Source organism: Corvus cornix, chromosome 13 (assembly GCF_000738735.6).
Source record: "Corvus cornix cornix isolate S_Up_H32 chromosome 13, ASM73873v5, whole genome shotgun sequence".
Classification (NCBI taxonomy): domain Eukaryota; kingdom Metazoa; phylum Chordata; class Aves; order Passeriformes; family Corvidae; genus Corvus; species Corvus cornix.
The window spans coordinates 3,969,111-3,991,920 of record NC_046343.1 but is presented as its reverse complement, the minus strand read 5'-3'; the positions used below and the strand labels follow the sequence as shown (position 1 = coordinate 3,991,920).

Here is a 22,810-nt window from a genome sequence, read left to right as displayed (position 1 = left end):
GTGCCAGCCTCAGCTCCGACTGATGTGCCATCATTTACCAGCAAAGAGCTCAGCTGTTACCCAGGCGGCATCAGCGGAGCAGTCACCCAGAAAAGCTTCTGTCAGAAGGAAATATGAGGGTAGGAAACGGCGGAGATCTCGCAGGCATGGTCTCCATCGCAGGCAGGCTGTGCCCTGTGACCCAGCACGATGGTGCAGGTGGGGAGAGATCCCTGCAGCCCTCCCTGGGCAGTGGGGACAGGGCAGGAGAAGGGCTCTGCCCGGAGCCGGTGGCCGTGGCAGGGAACCAGCAGTGTCCTCCTTGTCCCCGTCTGAGCGGTGTCCCCGCTGCCACCTGTCCCCACCGTGGGGACGCAGCGCCCCCTGCTGTGGTGACAGCGCAGGACAGGGGACACGGAGAGCGGGGACAGGCACAGGGACAAGGGGGACAACTCTGGACAGACCCCTCTGCCAGGGCCTTGCCATGGCCAGGGGAAGGGAGAGCAGCTCAGCACCCCCCTTCTCCCGCTTCAAATAGCCACAGACACCTTCGTTAAGGAAGATGATTTATCAAAATTAGAAAAAGACACCACAAATATTAGAAAAAAAGCCCCAGCTGGGGAAACATCTACCAGTACACATCCCCCCACCCTGCCCTCATTGCCCCAGCACAGGGAAGGGACATAGGATGTCTGGGAGGGGGAGAGGCAGGCTGTGCTCCCAGAGCTGCCCTTGCCACCAGGCTTTTGGGGACAAGGGGACAGTCACGTAGCTCATCACTGCTGGGGAGCCTGGTCAGAGCAGAGCATCTCCCATGGGAGGCTCCTCAGCAGCCACCTTCAGTGACTGATTTTCTTTGGCCACTTGCCTTTGGAAAAAGGCCCCCACGCCCCAGAGAGGAGGCATCAGAGGGGAGCCCTGCCAGCATCCCCCCATTCTCCCCAGCACACAGCTGCCTGTTTACAAAAGCTCCCAAGAGCAGGACACACCGAGCTAGCCCAAGGTCACAGCCCTGCCAGGTTGGCAAGGAGAGGAGCCAGCTCCTTGCCCCACCAACGCCATCTAAGCTCCCACCCCCGAGAGCAGGCAGGTGTTGCCTCCCCGGGTGCAGCAGCTTCATCAGGAGTCGTTGGGGAGCCCGAAGAGCTTGACAGTGCCAGCCTCCCTGCTGCTGTCGTATTTGCCATCTTTGTCGTCACAGGCAAAGGCCAGCAGCGGCCTCTTCGGGTGCCAGGCCACTGTGAAGGTGGGGGACTCACACTGCACCTCCCAGAGCTTCTCTCCTGCATGGAAAAGGAGCTATGTCAGCCTGGAGAGCCACCAGCCCCCTCTGCTGCTCAGCTCCCCAGAGCCAAGCACCTGCTGCTTCTGCCAGCACAGGGCAGAGGCAGCACAAACGCTGCTCCGGCGCCTTTTAGTCACCCAGTGACAAGGTACAGACATGACAGGCGTGTCTACCACAGACTGCCGAGGCAGAGGCTCCCCCTCATGGCATTCTGCTCTGCACAGCAAAGCTCTTCTTTAGCAGATGGACTCTCCCTGTGTCCTCCCAGCTCCACCAGCACTTTTCCATCCAATTTCCTCCTTGGCGTTCCCCAAAATAAAGCCACTACCTGTCTCCACCTCGGCAATGTCAATGAAGTGATCTTCTGATGCTGAGGCCAGCATCTTCCCATCATGGCTAAAGCTCAGCGTCCGCACAGGCCAGTCAAGCCTGCAGCAAATGAGGGGAGCAGACAGTGAGGCACTGCCACCACAGTCCCTGGAGAGGGGGGAAAAGCTTTGGGACAGCCCTACCTACCTGGAGAAGCATCTCACACACACCAGCTCATCCACATCCCAGAGGCTGACCAACGCATCAGCACTGCCTGTGGCAAAATATTTTCCCATGGGATCGAACTTGATGCAGATGCAGTTGGAAGGATGTGCATTGATGGACTGGATGGGTTTCAGCTCTGGGTAGCTGTGAAGGGAGAGGGCAGGGAGCAGTGAGAGAAGCACAGAGATTGCCTAGAGCAGGGCAGGCATGAGGCACACCAGGACTGGAAGCAAACCCAGTCGAGGCACGAGACACTGAGTGTCCAGTGAATGAGGCAAAGCATCAGGGGCCGTCTCAGGGAGCTGAGCCCAGCCCAGAACTGTGGCAACCTCAGCTCCAGGCAAGCTCATTCCTACCAGAGGGCAGGGGATTGCTGGGATGTGGGATTCAAGTTTCCCAAAAGTAACAAAGGTACTTGCAAATGACTGCAGCCAGCCCAGCCACCCAGCAGCCACGAGCACCTGCCTGAGGATGTTGATGCAGCCGTTCCCATTGGTGAGGAAGAACATGTTGTTATCGTTGTTCCAGGAGATCTCGTTCACTTCAAACTTAAACTGCTCCTCAGCTTTGGAGCGATGTGTCTTGGCATCAATGAAGGTGACCACGTCATCCTTGTTCCCCACGGCGATGGTCTGTCCATCGGGGCTCCAGCAGATGTTGATGTTCTCACCTGAAGGGACAGAAACACAGCAGGTCCCACTTCCACTCCCAACCATTCCCAAATGAGAAAGAATGCCAGTTCCTCAGTCTAACACACAAACCAGTAGCTATCCAGCAAAATCAAACTTATGAGAAGTATCGCTTGAAAACAATATGCCACATCCCATGTGAGCCAAGATGGGACCACAGCAATCACCACACAAGGTCAAGCCAAAGATCCTCTGAATCTAGTGATCTCTAAGATCCAGAAAAAGCAGAAGCCAACAATAAATACCTTCGAATGAAGGTAAGAACAAGGCAGGTTGCTGTTATGCCATCTTACAATGCCACTGCCAGCCCCAACAACTCAAAACTGGACATTTCCAAGAGCAGAGATGGTATCTGGGCAAAGCATCACATGAATTCAAATAACTGTTTTTTTGAATCCACACAAACCTTTATTTCCACCATGGCTCTCTGTAAACATGCTTTTCCCCAGTCTCCAGCCTCACAACCCACTGACTCCAGAGACAAGTACACAGGATATTTTAAGAGCCAGCACCATATTTCACTAGTTCCTCCAGTCCTGACCCCACAGTAAATCGACCCTTATGTGATGAGCACAACACAAAGATAAAGCAGTCAGCAAAGATGTCCCAAACAGAAATAAACCACAGGAAGGGTCCAAAGCTCTGAGCCACTGCAGATGGGTCCCACACAGCTGAGGTCTAGCTGGGACCCACCTCGCAAGATCCCCTGGGAAGGCAGGGACTCACCTTTGGTGTTAACAGTGGCGATGCACTTGGTGGTGCGGACGTCCCAGATGCGGATGGTTTTGTCCCCTGACGCTGTGACGAAGAGGTCAGGGTTGCTGGGGTGCCAGCAGAGCTGATCCACGCTGTCCCCGTGACCCCGGTAGTTGTTCTCCTTCACCTGGAGGGAGAGGGCAGACAACGTGAGGATATGCCTAGCCCTGCTCCCACTCCTGCCCCACATCCCAGCACGCTGCATCCACGCTGGGATAAATCAGGAGCCGCGCCCGGGGCCCCACCGTCACCCCAGCCACGCTCCCGCCCACGGCCGGCCACGATAGAGAATCCCCGCCACGTTCCGCGCCAGGCACTAGCTCCATTCCCGGCTCGCAGACCCGGCCTGCGCCGTCCTTGGCGATGCTCCCGTTCCGGCGCACACCGAGTACCCACCCCCAGGCCCGGCACCGACCACCGGGACACGCTCCCGGTTCCGGACACCTGCCCAAGCACCGCGGTACCGATCCGCACCACCGCCGCCCGCCCGATGCCGGGGGATCTCACCAGCCGGTCCTTCTCGAGCAGGAAGACGCTGGCGGTCTTGTCGAAGGAGCCGGAGGCGAGGCGGCGGCCGCAGCAGCTCCAGGCTACCGAGTGCACCTTGGCACCGTGCGCCGGGAACTCGCGGCTCCGCGTGTTGGCGCGGAACAGCTCCTGCATGGCCTGCACGTAGGGCGACAGCGCCATGGCGGGGCCGCCGCCGCCGGCACCGCGACCCCCGCGCGCGCCCCGCCCCGGCCCCGCGCCTGACGTTACTTCCGCCGCTTCCCCGCACCCGGCGCGGCCCCAGCGGCGGGGCCGAGCCGCCACCTGCGGCCGAGATGGAAGACAGCGTGGTCCTCGTCAGTGACTCGGACTCGGAGGGCGCCCGGTCGCCGCCGCGCCGGCCCTGCCGCTCCCGCCGCTCGCTGCCCACCCCCGCCGTGAGTCCGGGGCTCCCGCCGGGCGCGGCGCCGCTACCCCACACAAAGATGGCGGCGCTCCCATTGCGGGCGGGGACGGGAGCCGCGCACGGACAAGAAGCCTTGGGGCAGTGGAGGGGGGTGGGCGTGTGTTCCCGGGGACTCCTCGGTCCCGTCCCGTCCCGCCCCAGCCGCATCCTTAGGGGCCTCCCACCCTCTTCCCAGCCGGGCTCGACTCTCCGCGGCCACCTCCCGCCAGCAGAGCCCCGTTCCGCAAGCGCGCCCCTCGCAGGGGTGCCAGCCTCCTTGGCCATGTACCCTTCGAAAGAGCCCGCTGCCCGTCATGGAGTGTCGCCGTGCCCTCTGCACACCGAGGAGGGTCCAGCCCTGCAGGGCTCAGCCCCCGGCGGGTCCAGCGGCGGGATGCGGTGGGGCGGTTGCCGTCCCTCGCCCCCTGTGCCGTTGCTGTGCCCGGTCCAGCTCCGCCGGCGGGTGCGGGGCCGGTGAGGCCGTGCGGCGGCGGCGGCTCCGGGCGCGAGGCTCAGCCCGTGGCGGGGGAAGGGTCGGTCCCCGGCCCCGCACCGCTGTCCCGGGTCCTGAGGCAGTTGGAGGCCGCTGGGCTTTGCCACCTCCCTGGGGAAGGCAGCAGGTCTGAGTCGGGGCAAAAATGGATTTAAATTGTCTGCTAAACGTGTTCCCTGATTCGAGGTGTTGAGGGGGCTGACCCTTCCTGGGCACGCAAAGATCTTGGGAAGTGCTGTGTCCTGCCTGCTGCTGGTGCGAGCAGGTCCTGCCTGCTGCTGCCTTCCCCTGCCGCCCCTCGGACCCTGCATCGGCCAGTGAGGCCTGGGTGGGAATCCCCAATGTCTCAGGGCTGCTGTAGCTCCAGACTGGTGCCACAGATCAAAAGGCAGCTTTGTTTCCTGCCACTCCCGCCAGGGTTTGGATCCTGTGCTGTTCCTGCCGGTGCCTGGGGACATGAGAGCTCCCTGTGCTTCCCTTGCCTTCCCTGGACATGCCAGAAGGACTGGCATTTCCCTGTCATGGGAAGGAGCTGAGCAGGCAGCCAGGTCTGCTCTGAGCTGAGGCATGAGGACATGAGCCCTGAGGGCAGAGGGGAAGAAGAGCTTGGGTCAGGGTCAGGCTCAGGCTCAGCTGTGCTGCCAGGGGAGGCTGATCCCAGAGCTCAGGGCCACAGGCCCCCTCAGACAGGGCAGAAGGGTCTTTGTCCCTGGTTTTTTTTGCTGGGCTGGTGCCCTTTTCCCTCTTGGACTCGGCTACAGTGCCACCATAGCAGAGGCTCCCACCAGGACAGGACACTGACACTGCTGCTCCGTCCCCACAGGAGATCATTGACCTGACCTGTGAGGACACAAACACAGACCTGACACCATCGAGCAGCCTCGCCATCATCGACCTGACTGAGGACATGTGCAGCCCTCTCCACTCCACCCTTGGTGCTGCCCAGAACCCCAGAAATGTGCCTGCTGCCCCAGCAGCACACCTGTCCCATCCCCAACTCTGCCCCACCACAGAAGAAGAAATGCAAGCAGTGGCAGAGCCGAGCCCTGCACCAGCATGGCACAGCACCCCTGTGAAGCTCAGTTCCACCATGGACACAGCAGAAATCATGGAGAACTGGAGCTGCCTCTCTCCTGCTTCTAGCTGCCACAGCTGGAGCTCAGAGCAGGACTACAGCACTACCACCTTTAGCAGCAACTTGGACTCACAGCTGGACTCAGACATGCTGTCCCTGTCCCCATCCCCCCCCAGCCTGGACAGCAACAGCAGCTGGAGAGCTGATGGCCCAGAGGAAGACCCTCCCCAGCTCTGCCAGGAAAGGAACCTCCCTCCAAGGCTGAGCCCTGCCCCAACCATTCCTAAAGCACCAGGAAAGGCCCAAAGGCCTCTGCTGGAAGCAAGTGACTTCCCATCACACCAACCAATCCAGCACAGCACCCCAGCCAGGACTGACGCTGACAGCAAGGCCTGGCTGGACAAACTGCACAGTTTCAGGAGGAGTGGAGTCCAGCACCTCTTCCTCCAAGGCATAGCACCTAACAGGGAAACACAGCAGGTAAACAGGGTTTGGAGCAGCCCCTGCTCCCCTTGTCCTTTGCCAGGCAGTCAGGGGCTCTGGTTATTGCAGCTCCCTTCACAGTGGGCCCTGCACCACAGCTGGGTTCCTCTGTGTTGGGGGAGCTTTCACCCATTGCCTTGCCTTGTACACAGCAGAAACCTGGGCTCATCCCCAGCGGGAAGCTGAGCATGGTGCGCACAACTATGGAGGAGAACATCCTGGAGGGCACCTTGTATTTCCTGAGCGAGTTTGTCTCCTGCCAGCACTGTCCCCCCCAAGAAATCATCTGCCACCTGATCAGACAGATGCTGTTGGACACCAACGAAGGGGAGATCCTGAAGGACATCTACATGCTGCTGATGAAGATCCAAATGTATGTGTTCCCCTTGTCCTGGTGCCCTGGGGCTGGCCTAGGTGCTCCCAGGGGTCTGCCCAGTGTAAGGGTTATTCTCTCTGGTGCTCACCCACAGAAGAGGGAGTGATTTCCCCTATAAGCCAGGATAATCCTCCTGCCAGCACAGGCACACCCGGGGCTCTCTGAGGGTGGGTCAGGGACAGCTTGTGACACAAGGGAGCCCTTGGGGACAGAAGAGTGTGTTTGCCTTGCTGTGAAGCACAGGTCTCATTCTTCACTGCTGTGACCTAGCAGAAGTGCCTTTCCTGGGCTGCAGCAGTTCCCTTGCTGCCCTCAGGTTTTCTACAAAGAAGTACAATGTTTTATGAGGCCATAGGCCCAGGAAGGAGTCCTGGGCATCTCCATGGAGTACAGCCCCTCTCAGGTACTTCCAAAAAATTAATGTGGTATGGTGAGGAGAAGGGATGAGGGCAAAGATGGAGAGAAGAAGGCAGGGGAGGCACCTGAGCAAGTGGGGTGGAAGTGGCTGGGGAAGGGCCAAGGGCTGGGGAAGGGCTAAGGGGCTGCCATGCCTCCAGGCAGGTGGTCAGGCAGTTCAGCACAAATAGACAGGGCTGTCCTTGCAGGCTCCATCCAGCCAACGTCGCCACTGTGGGATGGGACTGGAAACTGGTGAACTTCGTCATGGAGGACCAGGTACTTGGCACAGGGGGCAGGGATCATGCAGCACATGCTGCCTGGGGGTGAGCGTTACCCAAGTGCTTCGTGTGGCTGTGCTCTGCAGAGCTGGCCAGTCCAACAGTGAGTGCCAGCTGGGAATCCCACATTTATCCACAGTGCTCCCTTAACCCTCTGCACGGTTTTAGGCAGGCTGTCCACTGAAGAAGGCACAGCAACAGATAAACCCTCTCTGGGTCACAACACTAGTGAAATGCCCCTCAGGGCCTTGCCTGAGCCAGGCAGCTCCTCCTAGAACTACTCCTCAGTCACGTACATCAGTCCACTCTCGAGACAGCCAAATTCCCTGGTGTTCCTCACCCTGTGGCCCCACCAGGCTCATACATTCTCCATCTGCCCCCAGGAGAAGCCCCCTGGCCGGCTCCTCTTCCTGCAGTACGTGGTGCAGACCCTGGAGGATGACTTGCAGCACAATCTGAAGTCACAGCTGCTGCAGAAGTCAATTGCCAAGAAAGTGCTTTCATGTGACTTGTACTTCTCCAATGTCAGGTAATGGACATATCCTGCTCCTTGTTCTCTAACCAGAAACTGAGAGGCAGAGGCTCAGGGAACACTTGTTGAGACTCCAGTCAGACTTTCCAAGAAGCAGACTTGGGAGACAAAGGGAAAGTGTAGGGTCAATAATAGGAGCTAGGAAAAGATTAACAAAAGCAGACCACCAGAGACAATGCAAGGCCTTTCCAGTCACCATACAGTGGGCTTTTCCCAGGAATGAGGTCAGATTTGCATTGCTGAGGACTGAGAAGGAGGCAGTCCTGTGGGCAGGTGTACAAGAGAGCTCCTCTGTTGAGCTGCTCAACAGAGCTACTTCCCTAACCTGTCCAAGTGGGTGGAACATTCTCTTCATTCTCAGGGTCTTTCCTCAAGCTCCAAGTGTATCTAGAGGTCAGAACACAGCAAAACGAGGCACATCCCCAATAAAATTCTTGTTTCTGTCCCAGGGAAGTGGTGAAGTGGTTGGTGGCAGCAGTTACAGGAGTCGGGTTCTCCCAGCCCCCGGAGCAGCTGCAAGAAGCCAGGGCTGAACACAGCTCATCTTCACCAAGGCTGGCCAGCACTGACCAGGCTCAGACAGCTTTCTTTGCCCAAAAGTAAGCTCCAGAATTCCAAACTCCCTGCTGGCATTATCATGGACCCAGGTCAGGCAGAAGCCACAGTCTCTCTCCCCCTGCCAGTTCAGGGAAGCCAGACTGTACCTGTGACCAGCTTTGCTGGTTCTTCTTTGGGTTAGATACACGACTTGGTGAGCAAAAGACTCTCACCTGGTAGGAAACTGGCTCAGTGTCATCCTCTTGCATGCAGTGTAAGGCTGGAGCTCTTGGCCCACACTCAGGCTGTCCCATGCTGCTCCAACAATCAGAAGAGCCACCAACACCTCCCGAGGGCCAATCTGGGGATGAGCTTTGCTTGCAAGAGCATCAGATTCGGAAGCACCAGGAGACACCAAACCTGGCGCACCGCATTCCCGTGTCCCTTGTTGCACGAGGCTGAACTAGGGGCCATCCCCAAGGCTTTGCTTGGCAAGCTGAGGAGCAGAGTCTCCCTGTGCTGACTGTCCCTCTCACCCAGGGTGATACTGCTGCTCCAGCGGATGTTGTCCATGGCAGTGGAAGTGGACAGATCTCCCACCTGCAGCTCCCGTAAGATCGCAGATGACATATTCCCCTTCATACTGAACATCCCCCTGAGGAGCCAAAGGTGAGACAAGCGTGTGCAAGGCAGCATTTGCATGTGTGAACTGTGGTCTTACTCCCAGTTTACATCCAAGTCTGGATGCATAAAGTTCTACAGGGTATAGAAAGACAGGCCAGCCAGCAAGAGCATGGCTGTGTCTCCCATGGAGATACAACATCACCAGCTGAACAGGTGGTGTGTTGCTGAGAACAGTCAATTCTCCCATTTGTTAGTTGTGTGACCTTAAAACTGTAAAGAGGGTCTGAAAAGCAGCACTGTGCATTAGTACGTTAGCACTGATTCCCACGGGCAACCCGGTAGTCAGAAATAAGATGCAGTTCCTACAGCTTTGCCTTGACATCCTTTGTTTGGTTCTTTAAGAAATGCAAATGCGAAGACAAAGCACAAGGGCCTGACTGGCCCTGGTGTAAACAAGAGACCACTAGGCCCCCAAGCATTTCAAACCCCTGTTTGCAGTGCCCAGCAGGCAGCCCTTCACACCCTTTCAGCAGAACTCTGCACACAGCAGGTGTAACTGAGCCAAACTGACTCTAACCAAGCTGTCGCTTTGCCCAGGACAGATATAGATCCATCTGCCCCTCACCCCTTGTCACGCTTGGCTTGGCTGTGCTCCCTGCAGGTCAGCAGGAATGGGCCACTGCCACACAGGCTGCTGGGTGGGGTGGAGTGAAGCAGCTCAATTTGCTTTAGAGACTCTACTCACTTCCAGCTGCTGCAGGTGACACCTGAGGACGAAAACATGGCCATGGCCAAGCTGCATAACAAAGGTCTCTCACCACATCTGGTGGTCTTCCTTCCACAGCACGGCTGGGCAGCCCCTGCAGTCCCCCACATCTGCACTGGGTCAGCAGCACAGCAGGAGCATGCTGGAACAGTTGTCTCTGGTCAGGCTGTGCTGTCTGTCCCAAAGTAAATTCTTTTTGTGTTCCAGGGAAACTTTAGTAAACACCATGGAGAGCCAGCTCCTGCGCTGCAGACTGCTAGAGCTGTTATTCCAGCATAGCTGTGATGTGCCCACAACCTCATCCATGTCTCTGGACAAGATCCTGTATTTCCTGAGCCACTCCTCTGTGCTGCCACAATTTCAGGTATCCAGTACAACCTCTCCATTGACTTGTTTTCCTCTGAGAAAACTTCTAACAACCAAATACTATCTCCTGTCCTAGGATGAAACAGCAACGTGGCAAAGGTGGGACGAGATGCTGCAGTACTTGAGTTTGCTGCTACTGAGTTACCAAAGTGTAAAACTGGGTAAGCACTGCTTGTTCTGGCCCTAACAAACAGTCTCATCAAGAGGCTGCAGTAGAACAGCCAAATTCCTCTTCTCATCACTCTTGGGCTCATGGCCACTGAATCTTTTAAGACAGTGTGCCTCCATCCATGATAGTAACTGTTCCCAGCAGTCAAAGTAGTGATGCTGCATCAATGAGAGCACCCAACTTGCTTTGCCAAGTTTAACCCCTACAAAATAGTCTTCTTTCTAAAGGAAGGAAGCACTTCCCAGCACTGGAAAGTACACAAGAGGATGCTTTGTATCCAGTGTTGTCTAAGTTGCTGCACAGTGGATGGAAGAATAGGGTGGTTTAGGAAAAAAAGCAGAAGGCAAAGGGATCATAGAATATCCCGAGTTGGAAGGGACCTACAAGAATCATTGAATGCAACTCCTGGCCCTGCACACACTCCCTAATCCCACCCTGTGCCTGAGTGTTGTCCAAACACTTCTGGAGCTCTGGCAGCCTTGGGGCCATGACCATTCCATGGGGAGCCTGGTCAGTGCCCCTAGGGGGAAGAACTTTTTCCTAATAGCCAACCTAAAACTCCCCTGGCACATCTCCAGTCATTCCTGCAGGTCCTGTCACTGTCCTACAGAGCAGAGATCAGAGATGCCCCTCCTGAGGAGGCTGCAGACCCCACTGAGGTCTGATCTGTCTCCTCAAGGCTAAACACACCAAGTGACCTCAGCCACTCCTTATGTGGCTTCCCGTCTAAACCCCTCACCATCTCCAAAGAGCATCACCATCTCCTTTGGGCACTCTTTGGGCAAGCCAGGACACTTTCAGCACTTGGTAAATTGGGCAGGGAGCACCACCCACAGCAGCCATGGAAAGAGCAGCATGTCTGACCCTAGGAGAGTGGCAGAGTCACAAAACACTCTGTAAAACTCCCTAAAAGTAATTCTGCCAGAAGTCTCTTCCAACTTCAGGTGCTTTAGCCCAGGGTTAAGGCTCTCATGAATGAATGCAGAGGAATCCACCATCATGTGTGCAAAGTCTCACTCTCCCTGAAGCCCTAAGCAATCACTGTTGTTGGGCTCTTTGGAGACTCCTTTGCAGCTGCCCTTTTGCCATTCACACAAGGATTATACAAGTTTTGTCCCTTCCCCATTCCCTGGGCTCTCTCCACATGCAGAATGAGCTCCAGGAGGGGCTGGTTCCTTCTTCCCAAAGTCTTGTGCAGAACCATAAAGGATAACGATCAGCCCCGTTCCCAGCACTGCCTGTGGCACACTGGGATCCATCCCAGCAGCTCAGGCAGCCCCTTGCATGTTGCCTCTGCCCACCAGCATCTCCTCTTGCAGAGCACCTGCGGAGCTCCCTCAGTGACCGGATGGACTTGATCGCTCAGAAAGCCAAGCCCAGGCCCCAGGACAGTGATGACATCAGCCAGCTGGACATTCAGCTGAAGATGAATGACTTCATCAGCAGAATGCAGGAGGCCCTGGGGCAGCCTTTACCCCTACAAATCCAGGAGAAATTGCTCATGCTGCAAGAGTTGTTCTTCATTGTCGCTACTACCTGATGGAGACAACCCCTGCAGCAAGGGGAACAAAACTTCATGTTCTCAATATAAAACCCCCCTTTTTTGTGCTGCAATCTCAACATCATGGGGGTTTCATTTATACATTTCTTTGGAAAGATGTCTGGTTTACATTGTCTCAGAATTTCCTTTCAAATTTGCCTCATTGTACAGTTCTACTAGGCACTTTGTACACTTTAAAAAATAAATTATTTTCATATTTGCTACGATTCTTTCATCTTGGTGCCAGCCCTGCCCAAAGCAAGTGCAGAGCTCTGTCAGCTCACACCACAAGACCATGCTTTAACCCCAGCTTTCCCAATCCGTGAGATTCACCTGTGTAATCAGGACCACAGCAGTAGCCTGTACCTCAGTACCTGGATCTATTCCATGACTTTTAGCTCAGCTTACACTCCAGGAGCACAGGGAACACAATCATTCAGCTCAGACATCCCCAGCCCAGGTGAATCATATGCTCCATCAGCAGGACTTTAAAGGGCAGCTAAAAACACTCAAACAGCACCAAACCACATCTTTCCAGAGAGGAACTGGGCACCTCTAGGGAAATACCAGCCTGGTTCCCATACCTGTGCCCACCCCCACAGTACAGGTGGGAACACAGCACACAAGCAACAAGGGACACAATCTCAGGAACATGAAGAATTTGAGTTGCTCAAGAAAACCCAAAGACTTCATGTTATGTTTCATCTGCACAAGCCTTAAGACAGAACTGAGCCTGGCTGTAAACCCAGTCTCCCTGTCAACGGAGAGTTTGTGGGCAAACATTTCACCCTAGCGAGGTGCTGCTGGAGCCTTGTCCATCAGAACCTTGACCCCACACTCACTGGAGAGCCCCACATTTCTCCCACAGATGGCTCTACCAGCACCAACACACACTGTGGACCTCCATTCCACAAGGATTTTATTGTCCTGTAACAAACAAAAACATACACATTAGGAGACGTGAATACAGACAACAAATAAATTAATGTCAAATGAGAGCCTGATTGCCAAGGTGCAAATGAGTGGCGACAGAACTGCTGGGTTGGGTGGGAGACTTTCACACAACAAATCTCTGGCAGTGCTGCTGAAGCTTGAGAGAAAGCAGTGCTACAAAATGTGCTGCTTCAGAGGGGCCAGCAGCCAGCCAAGGGAGCCAACCCTGCCTCACCCTCCAGGGAGAATGTTTGGTTTAAGAAGGCAGAAACCCCGGAGCTCAACATTTACCAGATGTTAAGTAACCTCTGTATAATGTCCTGGCAACAGAGAAGCTTCCAGCTGCAAGGCTGCTGCTGGCTGAGAGACTCTGCAACACAGTCGTGAGATCAAGAGCAGACCTGAGAAGACCCATTTGCCAGAGCACAGGTGAGGATTACAGAGCAATGCTGCCTATCATGCTTAAGGGATTAGATGGTAGCCAGGAGTTCCTTCCCCTTTTCCTGAAAGTCAGTGTTAGCTGTTCCCAGGAACTGGTTCTGACCAGGTCAAGGATCACATCCAGTTGTACCTCAGCAGGGAGGAACGTTCAGCCTTGGTCAGCCCTCAGTCCTCCCCCAGCCCTGAAGAACACAATGCTGATAAAACAAAATACCCTGTCTGAGAAGTGTTTCCAGTGTCTAATACATTCTATGTGATTCTAGGGTAAAAAACCCCAACAAAAACAAATCAAGCAGCACCCAGAGCGCCAGAACACCTGCAAATCTGCTGTCTAGAAGGCAGGACAGTGCTGTTTTGCAGAAAGAAGAGAAGAGGATTACTTGGTTCCAGCCACACCAGCTTCGGTCATTTCCACCTTCTTAGAGGAACATGAAGAGTTGGAAGAAAAGGAATTCTTCCTTATTACTTCCAAGCTCCGTTAGATTCTTCTCCCTGCCTTTCCAATGAGAGCACCTTAGAATGATCACTGGTCCCTTTTCCCTTTAAAAAACATTCCAAAAACAAAAAACATGGTCACACTGGATAGTAAGGGAGTACCACATTTAAACTGACCAACCACATACCCCATCTTCCTTCTGGCAGTTAATGGTCCAGTTTTCAGTCCTTGTTTGCTTCCATCATTTCCTGCTCGAGCTCTGACAGAACCAGTCCTCCTGTGGGTCCTTTAGCACTGATCAGGACAAGACAACCAGACTCCAGGCATACAAGCCAGTTGCTCACACACCACATGGAATCCTGTCCCAAAAAAACATGGCTCAGGGTTTCACTGTGGTGTGGTGTACTGGGAAGCACATCCAGAGCAGCCTGGCAGCCCAAACCGGTGCACTGCAGCAGACAGGATGGTTTACATTGGTTTAGGACTGGTGCAGGAGTTTTTCCAGGACTGGCTTTAGCAGGACAATCACAACTGTTTCTTTTTCTGAGATAAAGAGCTGGAAAGGGAAACTTTCCTACTTTACTGCAGCACACAGACAGGGAAGCAGAGCCTAAGACACACTTGTAGCCTGCTAAAGACACTGGAAGCTTTCCTCTAGAACCCAGTGGGAGTGAGCACGTTCAGATCCCGAGGTTTGATATTGTGGGAACGTGGAGATTGTTTCCTCCCATCTGTGCCTGGAATGTCCATTTTGGGTGGCTTGAAGGTGACTGGATCCTCTGACATCCTTGTAGCCTGTGCACGCATCAGCTCCATTGGGGATGGCTTCTGGGCACCCTTATAGGACTGAATGGTAAATCCTCCTGATGAAAAAAAAAAAAATCACAGTAAAAACCAGGAAAACCAGTCAAGTCCATTTCCTACTGCTGCCAGGAGTGAGCCGTGTCACTGACACTCAACACCACAGAGAGCCTATGCAAATTCCAGCAGCTTCATGTCATCTAAAGCTTATTCCACATTGGGGCTGGCACTTCCAGTCCTGGTTGTATCAGAGAAAGAGTAAAAAGCTGTCACCTTCACACCCTGCTCCTTCCACTGCAGCTCACTGCAAGTTATTTCTGCTTCCAGATCCTTGGCACAGGTTTTACCCAACTGCTCTATATTTAGGCACAGAAATTATATGACTAACACACATTCCCAAGGTGGTCCTGGAGAGTAACAAGGCAAGCAGGGTAAGACTCCAGAAAGAGCCAGCAAGTCTGTTGTGTGACAGTTTCCCCCTTGCTCTTGGCAAGGCAGATTTTCAAGGACATACCTGCATCACTGGCGGATTTCTGGACAGCTTTAGGTCCAAAAAAGCTCCATCTTTCAGATGGCAATCTGTCCCCACCACCTTCCATAGCAAAGTCTGAGCCAGTGATAGAAATAGAGGATCCCTGACTAAACCAACCCCTAAGGGAAGAAAAAAAAAAAAAACCATTGAGAATTTTAAAACACAAGAATAAATACTTCAAGTGACTCCACCTTGCCAGGAACTTTCCATGTAGTTAACAGGGGCAATTTAAGAAATCTTAACAGGTTTGTTACCACCCAGGATAAGATATGCATGCTCAAGTTCCACAGGCTTCCAACATTTGGATCTATCCAACACAAATCCTCAGCAGGCTCTGAATTTCACCCCAGACAGCCCCTTACTGGATAAGAAGGTTATTTGTAGCAGCTCCCACCTCAGCAGCCTGTAGGAAACCAAAGGAGGCAGAGTACCTGTTTCTATGCCTGGGGGAGGAGTGAGGGGTGCTGCTTGGAGTGGACTGAGCAGAAGAATTCTGTTTGTCATCTTTTGTCGTCTCTCCATTCTGCATTTTTAGGTTCTGTCAGGAGAGGCAAGAGAAACAGAAGCAACACAGCTTAAAAACAGGACATAAGGAACAACACCTAGTTTTACAGTCAAAACCAGACAATTGTTTCTATCACAGGTGATAAAGTGTCACTTCACCTAAAGTTGTAGCGAGTATTACAATATGTGTATACACCCCTTAAGTTTCTCTCCACATCAAATATAAGCATTTTGAAAGCTCACTTCAGGCTACAGGAAGGAACATCAGCATTCATAGGGACGTTGTGGATGCAGCAGAGCTCACTTCAGCTACCTGGTAACAGGTCTAAATGCCACAGCACCCATTTGTCTCCAGCACTTTTCAGAGCAACAAAGCCTTCAGTCCCACCAGTTCTGTAATGAGGGTGAGACCAGTTCCCACAGAAGGTACTGGAGTACCAGACCCTGTGAAGCAATCAGTGGACATCAGGATGGAAACACTACTCTGGAACAGAGATGAACCTGGGCACAAAATAAACAGGAACTGGGTGCATGCAAACCATGTTATTACGAGCTGGACAGTACAAACTGAACTTTGAAGAAGTCACTTGAAGGGCAGTTACAGTTCAAACACAAAATACACAGGGTACCTTGTAATGTTTCCTGTGGCCATTCAAGCCACACTAATGCAATTCACCGACGCAGTTACTGAAACTTTGACCTCGTGGGAGGACACTGTTGGAGTTGACTATTAAACTCCAACTGCAAGATCTTTCTTTAAGAGCTCAGTAGCCCATGGTAACACATTCATTCAAGACCTTTCTTTCAGTAAGACACATCTGGTAACTTCCACAATGCACGGTTTACAAGTTCTCTTTGGGGACACAGTTACAAAACTGCAGGGCACCATTCAAAAGTACAGCAAGAAATTAGACTGTGTAGGGGTGTCCCCACTTGGAAAGACAACTGTCACAGTTTGACAAGACAGTGAAATGTGACAGATTTCAGACAAACAATTGTTTCAAAACTACAAAGGCTAATGTTTACTTTAAAATAAAAGTGGGTAAAGTATTCTACACAATGAGCTAAAAGCCTTCAGAGGACTAAAAGCCTTCAGCTTAAGGACTCTTGGCAACACGCTCCAAAAGTTATATCACCAGATAAATGTTGAACTAGACACATCCTGAATGGAGAAATCCAATGGAAAACAAGCCTTACGTGGACTGCCTCAGCCACTCGGTGGTACTTGGTCTCCTCAGTGGTGAGGCCTTTGTGGGGTGTGTAGCCAGCTTCCCTCAGCCCTGCCTGCTGCTCAAAGCGCTGGATGCTCTCCTGAGTCTGCTCTGGAACACACGAGCACAAATTCACAAAGAAATGCCACCACAAGCAGTTCTAGCAAAGGCAGCTCCAGCAACGGAAAGCAAACCCCTTTTTTTAATCATTCACACATTGTAACAAGCTGAGGCAGAAAGATGAAGCTGATGAGATATTCTGGCTTGACAACTATCCTGAGACACAGGGCTAATTCAGCTGAACAGTGATTTGTCCCAAATCACCAGATATATCACAAATGCAACACCTGTAATAAATCCCATCTCACCCCAGACACTGCATCACTCTTACTCACAACTTCATAAACCTAGAAGAACCCACTAAGATGGACATTTTAAGTGGCCCACTACATTCAAGGGAGCCTTGAAGTTTATGTTTTAAAGACTCACAGTGATTTTAGATTAGATAAAATAAGCTATTTCAGTCAGATACAGAGCCAGCATCTAATACACTGATAGCAACTTCAGTTGTGAAAAACACAAGCACTTTCTCCAAACCCCAGCATAAGATGTTCACTCCCTAGTGGAACTAAGAGAAAAGTCAAAAGGAATCAGAGCAGAAAAAGGTTACTGGCAAAGCCCATTGTCTTCTTTAAAACAGGTAACACTTCACATATTAAAGTTATTTTCAGATCCCTGTTATTTGTGGCTGCTGAAAGAGGCAGCATGGACAGATTAATACAGAAATAATTCCTCTTATTGGAAAAGGGCACATCTTCTCTGCAAGCATAACTGACCCAATTTTATTTTAAAGCATCATGATTTATGTTTTGAAGTGTTAGCAAGGCAGCTGCTGCTATTAACTAACATAAACGCCAGCCAGTGCTCCATTAGCACAGTGTGCCAGCTCTCCTCACCACTTGGGTTAATGGCAGAGCTCTGCCTGTCACTCAGAAATAGCAAGTTAATAAGCAAACAGAGCAGCAGCAGACTCTGCACTCCAGCAACATGGACTGCAGTGTCCTGTCAGCAAACTCTGCACTCCTCCCTTAGCCCCAGGAAATACAGAAGCTCCACATGTGGCCTATTCCCCAGTTCCTTGCTTCCTTCTGGAAATGTCCTCCAAAGCAAAACAAACTCACACAGCACCAGAGCAGAGTCCATCTAAACCCAAGAGCTCTCCAGGAATTACCCTGAGGCATCACCAAGCTGGAGCACTCTCAGTGCCCACCCCCCACGTGAGAGGTGAGCTCTTACTTGTGATCAGGGAGTTCATGATGATGTGAGTGGCCTTGGCCTTCACCACAGGCACCTTGTTCACACTTTCTGTGGACGATGAAGGAGTTATGACTGGTTTCATGTCGGCATCCCCTTCCTCATCCTGTGGGGAAGCAGCAGGGGACAGTTTGAGATGGGAAAGTATCTCAGCACCTGGTCAGGACACACCTCTAACTACACAAGTGAGACAAAGCAACACTGCTCTAAGCCTTCATCCCATGGGAGAAATCCCTATGCTGTCCTCACTGCAGCCCAGAGTGTTCAGAACCTTAGAATTCATAGCAATGAACAAGCAACTTGCACCCAACACTTGAAAACCTACCAGGATCAGAGCAAACAAGTTGTTAGTCCAAGTACAAAAAGGTCAACAGGAAAGAAACCAGAACATCTGTTCTTCTCCTAAATGCAAACTGGACTTCAAGGTCAACTGAGCAAAAGCACCAAGAGCACCTTCCAAAGGCAGCTCAAGCACCAGCTGTTCACAGAATGCCAGTCACAGAGCAGAACCTGGTGGGAACAACTTGTTTTCCCACCTCATTCCTTGTACGTTTCTTGCTCAGTGTGTCAAGTGGTCGTAGTTCTACCACTGACCACGAGACCCTAGCAAAGAAACAGAAAATAAGTACTAGAAAACAAAAAATCCTGTGAAACACTGACTTCCTCCTCCCAAAACAGGAGCTCCCTGACTAGAGAGTTTACTTTTTGTACCAAGCTACAACTTTTGGTTGTCTCCCACAAGAAATTTAAAAATCAAAGAGGTATAAAATAGAGGTTAAGCTCAAAGGGATGCACCCAACAACACTTAGCTTCATTTCCAACTTAGAAAACAGCCTCTAAATTTAGAAGGGCTGGTCCTGCACTCAAAGCATAGAATGCCAGAATGGTTTGGGTTGGAAGGGAACTTAAAGATCATCCAGTTCCAACCCCCTGCCATGGTGGGGGGACACTTTCCGCTAAACCAGGTCACCCAGAGCGCACTCCAACCCGGCCTTGAACACTTCAAGGGATGGGGCAGCCACAGTTTCTCCATGTGCCAGTGCCTCACCACCCTTATTGTAAAGGATTTACATCCAACCTAAACCACCCTTATGCTCTAGTTTAATTACAGCTAGCTGCTGGGGTTTTTTTAACCACAAACACCAAGGAGACGCTCAGCACACGCTTGTCCCACCCACCCCTCCGTGTGCCCAGAGCAGGGCCAGGCAGCAATGCCGAGTTCTGTCCCCAGCCCTTCCCGAGGGTCCTGCTGCGAGGGCAGGGGGGCAGCGCCAGCCAGAAGGAGGAGTGCCAGGACCGGGAGGATGCTTGGGAGAAGGAGGATGCCAGGAGAGGGGTGCCAGAGCTGCGGGGTACCCAAGGACATGCCGGGGCCAGAGCGCCGCCGGGCCCGTACCTTCGAGAGCTCCTGGTACTTGCGCTCGGGGATGACCGGCTGCTTCCAGAGGACGCTGGCACACAGATCGGCGGGCGGCGGCGTCATGGGCGCCGTGTCCTCCAGAGCATCATCGTAGCTGAAGGCGCGGCGTGGGACGCCGAGGGGCAGCGACATCCTGCCCGAGCGGGCCCCCACCGCCCGGCTCCAGCGCTGCGGAGAGAGCGCAGCACTCAGCGCCCGCCGCCGCGCCCGACCGAGGCCGGCAGGGAGAGCGGGGGGAACCTTACCGGGAGCGTCGGGCTGCCCAGAGCTCATGGCGGGCGCTCAGCGGGACTCGGCGAGCGGCAGCAGGGCCAGGCCCGGAGCGCTCATAGCGGAGCCTTCGGGGGCTGCCACAGCTGGAGGCTATTTACGGTTGCGGGGGCGCTCTTATAGACGCGAGGTCTCGCGAGATGTGGTAATTTCGCGCGGGGCACGCTGGGAGACGTAGTTCGGGCGGAGAAGGCGGGGCCTACCTGAGGGGCGGTCCCGGGGCGGTCCCGGGGCGGGTCCCGAGCGGGTTTCCAGGGCACCCACGGCCCCGGTGGCGGGTCTGGGGTCGTGTCCTGCCCACATGTCCTGTCCTCCTGCAGACAGGAGGCTGCTGGGTCCTGGAAAACCTATTGTGGAAGCTGGCATGCTCATTAGGGAACAGGAGTACATGCCAGACAGTCTCACTGAGACACCTTTTCTACAGCTGCTCCTTCCTCTTGTCAGTAGAAGGGTGACCTCCCTGCTGCCCTCCAGTTCCTCGGCAGGGAAGGGACCCCAGCCCAGTCTCCCAAGCTGCAGGTACGGGGTAAGCAGCACGTGGCCCTGCTCCAACTTACGCTGCCCACAGGACAATCAGCAAAAGTCCGAGTGCTGCCCACACCGAGCCCTGAGACCGCAGAGGGTGACACATGACCAGTGCCAACATCACACAGGCTGCCACCAGGAGCTCTCCAAAGCAGAGCTGCACCAAGCAAGAGCCCACAAGCAAGATATTCACAAGCAGCTAGAAAGAGTATTTTATTTTAGCAAAGCTAAAAGAAGTGCTGGCTGCCACACAGAAAGTGAGCCAGTGCCAAAGAGTCTTTCATGAACAATTATAACCATCTCTGTCTAATGAAGGTCCTTCCTCCATGGCCAGTTTTTTTCAGTTTGGGAAATGGTCAAGTCAACCCTGCATTTACAGGTAAACCTGAGGAAAAAGAGCAGTCATTGCACTTCCATTTTTTCTGGCTTGAGTGATGCAATGAAATTCTTGTACTCCTCGGGATAGAAATTCTTGTACACATTGATCTTTCTTTTAATCTGTTTGGGAGTATCCTGGTAGTAGTTCTTCTCATCCCGAGCCATTTCCTGTGACAAAGGAGAAAGTAAGTCAGAGGAGTATCCCCAAGAGCAAACACCAAACCAGCCCACCCACACCAGTGTGATCACTGCCTGACTCAGACAGGGATCTGGCCACAGTTCAAAGCGTTGTTTTCCCTTAAGAACCAGCTGACTGCAAAACAGCATTCAGGACAGAGAGGATTATCGGTTCTCATCCTGCCGATGGGAAGATCCAGGAGTGAATCACTCTGGCTGCTCCTTGCTCTGGAATGTACCTTGTAGTTCTCCCCATGGTTCTGGATCATGTATCGTACATAGTCAATGAGGTCTCGTGAGAGTGTGTTCGACTTCTTCTCAGGGAGGCTGGCCTCCAATTCCATCTCTAGGGAGAGGGCAGAGGCAGCATGAGGCAGGGGAAGGAAGCAGCAACACCTCAGAGGTCCCCAACCTCCCCTCAAGGTTGACTCCAGCCACACAGCTCGGCTGCTGGTGCATGCAGGGACATTTCCCAGCATGATGGTGCAGGAAAATAGCCAAGACAACAGCCCTCTGCCCAGGCTGCAGGCATCCCGGCCTGCACTGCAGCCCTCCTCCAGCTCACATACGAGGAGCAGACCCTTTCAGCCCAGGCTGCAGAGTGTGATTGCTCAGAACTGCCCAGCCCACCACTGAAACACGAGGTACTGCATCCGTGGCTTCTCATCACCCTGGGCCCACACACCAGCACATCTCACAGTGACAAGAGCCCTCTTGAGGCTGCAGGGACAAACACTGTGGAAAAGACGTTCTCCTCCACACGGCTGGATAAGAAATAACACCCTTCCCTACCCCTGGCACAGCACGGGATGACAAAATAACCCACAGGGGTTTAGGAGAACCCCAAATGCAACACTGACCATTCACCACGTACGGCTTCCGCACTATTTTCTTTCCTAGCTGCTGTCCGTCGCTTTCCACTTCCATCCCCTGAATTACAGCAAAGAAAAGACAAATGAAGAAAAGCCCAATTGGGAAGAGTGCTGTGTCCGTACACATTGTTCCCAAAACTCCAAACTGCTTCTACATGGCTGCAAGGGGCAGGAAATCCCAGCTGGCTTAAGCAGAGCCTTACTTGTGCCATTAAATTGGCTCGTGGGCGAGGCTGTCATCTGAGAAACGCTGTGTGAATGGAGACAAATGGCAAATAAGGTCAGTCCTACTTTTTCCTCGAGTTTCATGGGGCCACCTTTCACCTGGAAGCGCTGCCCTCTTATGCAGATGGGCCAGGCTGGCACTGCCGTACACAAAGAGCCTTTCTTTGTTATCAGGAGCAACTTGGCCGCAGCGTTCCCAACCCCACCTGTCTCTGGCAAGTCCCAGGACTGACTTTATCTATATTTGTCCTAAAGTCCATCATGTCTCCGTAGCGCTGTAGCTCGTTCCCACGCCAGGATCTTGGTGAGATAAGCGCGTAGATCAAGATAAGAAACGTGTCCACCGCCAGAGACTGATCCAGAGCCACCTGCCCCGTACTGCGAAGCTGGATGCTCTCCGCGCTGTTTCCCCCAGCCTCCTCCATCCCCCACAAAGGAGCGGTCCCCGCCAAACCCTCCCTTACCAACAGCTTCTTCGGAATGGGGACAGCCTTGTTGGGGTCCTCGGCCAGGCCCATCTCGGCCAGGTTCTGCGCCACCGACTTGTGCGGGTCCCAGGCATGGCGGATGTGCGAGCTGCGCGGGGACAAGGGACATCACGGCTGTGCCCCCCATCCCGCGGGGGCGCGCGTCCCCGTTCCCACCGACACGTGCAGCGGCTCCCGGCCACCCTGCCCCAGCCCACGCTCGGCGCGCGTCCCCCGTGGCCCCGGCGCTCACCAGGCGATGCGGGGTGCGGCGCGGCGGCGGGCGCTGCGGTAGAGGCGCTTGCGGTTGAGGTTGTAGGAGTATTTGTGCCGCCGGCTCTTCCCCTTGGCCTTCGGCATGGCGGACACGCGCTGGCTGGCCACGGGGCTGCCGGGCGCGTCTCGGGGCACCACGGGAAGTGTAGTTCCGAGGCAGCAGCGCCCCGCGATAAGTGTGTGCGTCGGACTGCAACCCCCGGCATACACCGC

General features: G+C 53.7%; 4 protein-coding genes across 8 annotated transcripts; 1 reads left to right on the top strand and 3 right to left on the bottom strand.

The window, feature by feature from the left end:
* Positions 1-532: 532 nt before the first annotated feature.
* Positions 533-3,991, bottom strand: THOC3 (THO complex 3). The gene is made up of 6 exons (XM_039559467.1): positions 3,751-3,991; positions 3,214-3,370; positions 2,264-2,468; positions 1,781-1,942; positions 1,593-1,693; positions 533-1,262 (listed from the first exon to the last, which is right to left on the bottom strand). Exons 1-6 carry the CDS (start codon positions 3,931-3,933, stop codon positions 1,099-1,101), a joined length of 972 nt encoding a protein of 323 aa, XP_039415401.1. The 5' UTR covers positions 3,934-3,991; the 3' UTR covers positions 533-1,098.
* Positions 3,988-12,039, top strand: SIMC1 (SUMO interacting motifs containing 1). 4 transcript variants are annotated; one of them, XM_039559465.1, is made up of 10 exons: positions 3,988-4,169; positions 5,494-6,225; positions 6,381-6,601; positions 7,210-7,279; positions 7,665-7,810; positions 8,263-8,412; positions 8,891-9,019; positions 9,948-10,104; positions 10,183-10,267; positions 11,595-12,039. In XM_039559465.1, exons 1-10 carry the CDS (start codon positions 4,068-4,070, stop codon positions 11,813-11,815), a joined length of 2,013 nt encoding a protein of 670 aa, XP_039415399.1. In that variant the 5' UTR covers positions 3,988-4,067; the 3' UTR covers positions 11,816-12,039. The 4 variants fall into 4 exon arrangements, with proteins under 4 accessions (XP_039415399.1, XP_039415398.1, XP_039415397.1 ...); XM_039559463.1 differs by lacking the exon at positions 3,988-4,169 and adding an exon at positions 4,242-4,797 and having other exon boundaries at positions 6,384-6,601; XM_039559462.1 differs by lacking the exon at positions 3,988-4,169 and adding an exon at positions 4,243-4,797.
* A 678-nt stretch (positions 12,040-12,717) lies between these two features.
* On the bottom strand, positions 12,718-20,295 carry KIAA1191 (KIAA1191 ortholog). Of its 2 annotated transcripts, XM_039559466.1 has the most exons (7): positions 19,653-20,295; positions 19,384-19,575; positions 17,970-18,093; positions 16,660-16,784; positions 15,390-15,496; positions 14,941-15,077; positions 12,718-14,488 (listed from the first exon to the last, which is right to left on the bottom strand). In XM_039559466.1, the coding sequence occupies exons 2-7, from the start codon at positions 19,537-19,539 to the stop codon at positions 14,280-14,282; spliced, it is 858 nt and encodes a 285-aa protein (XP_039415400.1). In that variant the 5' UTR covers positions 19,540-19,575; positions 19,653-20,295; the 3' UTR covers positions 12,718-14,279. The 2 variants fall into 2 exon arrangements, with proteins under 2 accessions (XP_039415400.1, XP_010398207.2); XM_010399905.4 differs by having other exon boundaries at positions 19,384-20,295.
* A 95-nt stretch (positions 20,296-20,390) lies between these two features.
* NOP16 (NOP16 nucleolar protein) lies at positions 20,391-22,728 on the bottom strand. Its single transcript, XM_039559468.1, has 5 exons — positions 22,575-22,728; positions 22,319-22,430; positions 21,618-21,687; positions 20,997-21,103; positions 20,391-20,748 (listed from the first exon to the last, which is right to left on the bottom strand). Exons 1-5 carry the CDS (start codon positions 22,679-22,681, stop codon positions 20,605-20,607), a joined length of 540 nt encoding a protein of 179 aa, XP_039415402.1. The 5' UTR covers positions 22,682-22,728; the 3' UTR covers positions 20,391-20,604.
* Positions 22,729-22,810: the final 82 nt, after the last annotated feature.

Excerpts from the sequence above, each read along its gene's own strand:
- THOC3 (XM_039559467.1), bottom strand. The coding sequence starts at position 3,933 with ATGGCGCTGTCGCCCTACGTGCAGGCCATGCAGGAGCTGTTCCGCGCC. Across the intron at positions 3,371-3,750 it reads TGCTCGAGAAGGACCGGCTG|GTGAAGGAGAACAACTACCG; the intron begins GTGAGATCCCCC and ends CTCTCCCTCCAG. Across the intron at positions 1,943-2,263 it reads GGCTGCATCAACATCCTCAG|CTACCCAGAGCTGAAACCCA; the intron begins GCAGGTGCTCGT and ends CTCCCTTCACAG.
- KIAA1191 (XM_010399905.4), bottom strand. The coding sequence starts at position 19,680 with ATGAGCTCTGGGCAGCCCGACGCTCCCGGTAAGGTTCCCCCCGCTCTC. Across the intron at positions 16,785-17,969 it reads CATGAACTCCCTGATCACAA|AGCAGACTCAGGAGAGCATC; the intron begins GTAAGAGCTCAC and ends CGTGTGTTCCAG. Across the intron at positions 15,078-15,389 it reads TCCCCCAGGCATAGAAACAG|GGGTTGGTTTAGTCAGGGAT; the intron begins GTACTCTGCCTC and ends TTCTTCCCTTAG.
- SIMC1 (XM_039559462.1), top strand. The coding sequence starts at position 4,492 with ATGGAGTGTCGCCGTGCCCTCTGCACACCGAGGAGGGTCCAGCCCTGC. Across the intron at positions 7,280-7,664 it reads ACTTCGTCATGGAGGACCAG|GAGAAGCCCCCTGGCCGGCT; the intron begins GTACTTGGCACA and ends ATCTGCCCCCAG. Across the intron at positions 9,020-9,947 it reads ATCCCCCTGAGGAGCCAAAG|GGAAACTTTAGTAAACACCA; the intron begins GTGAGACAAGCG and ends TTTGTGTTCCAG.
- NOP16 (XM_039559468.1), bottom strand. The coding sequence starts at position 22,681 with ATGCCGAAGGCCAAGGGGAAGAGCCGGCGGCACAAATACTCCTACAAC. Across the intron at positions 21,104-21,617 it reads GAAGCCGTACGTGGTGAATG|AGATGGAATTGGAGGCCAGC; the intron begins GTCAGTGTTGCA and ends CCCTCTCCCTAG. Across the intron at positions 20,749-20,996 it reads ACCATGGGGAGAACTACAAG|GAAATGGCTCGGGATGAGAA; the intron begins GTACATTCCAGA and ends CCTTTGTCACAG.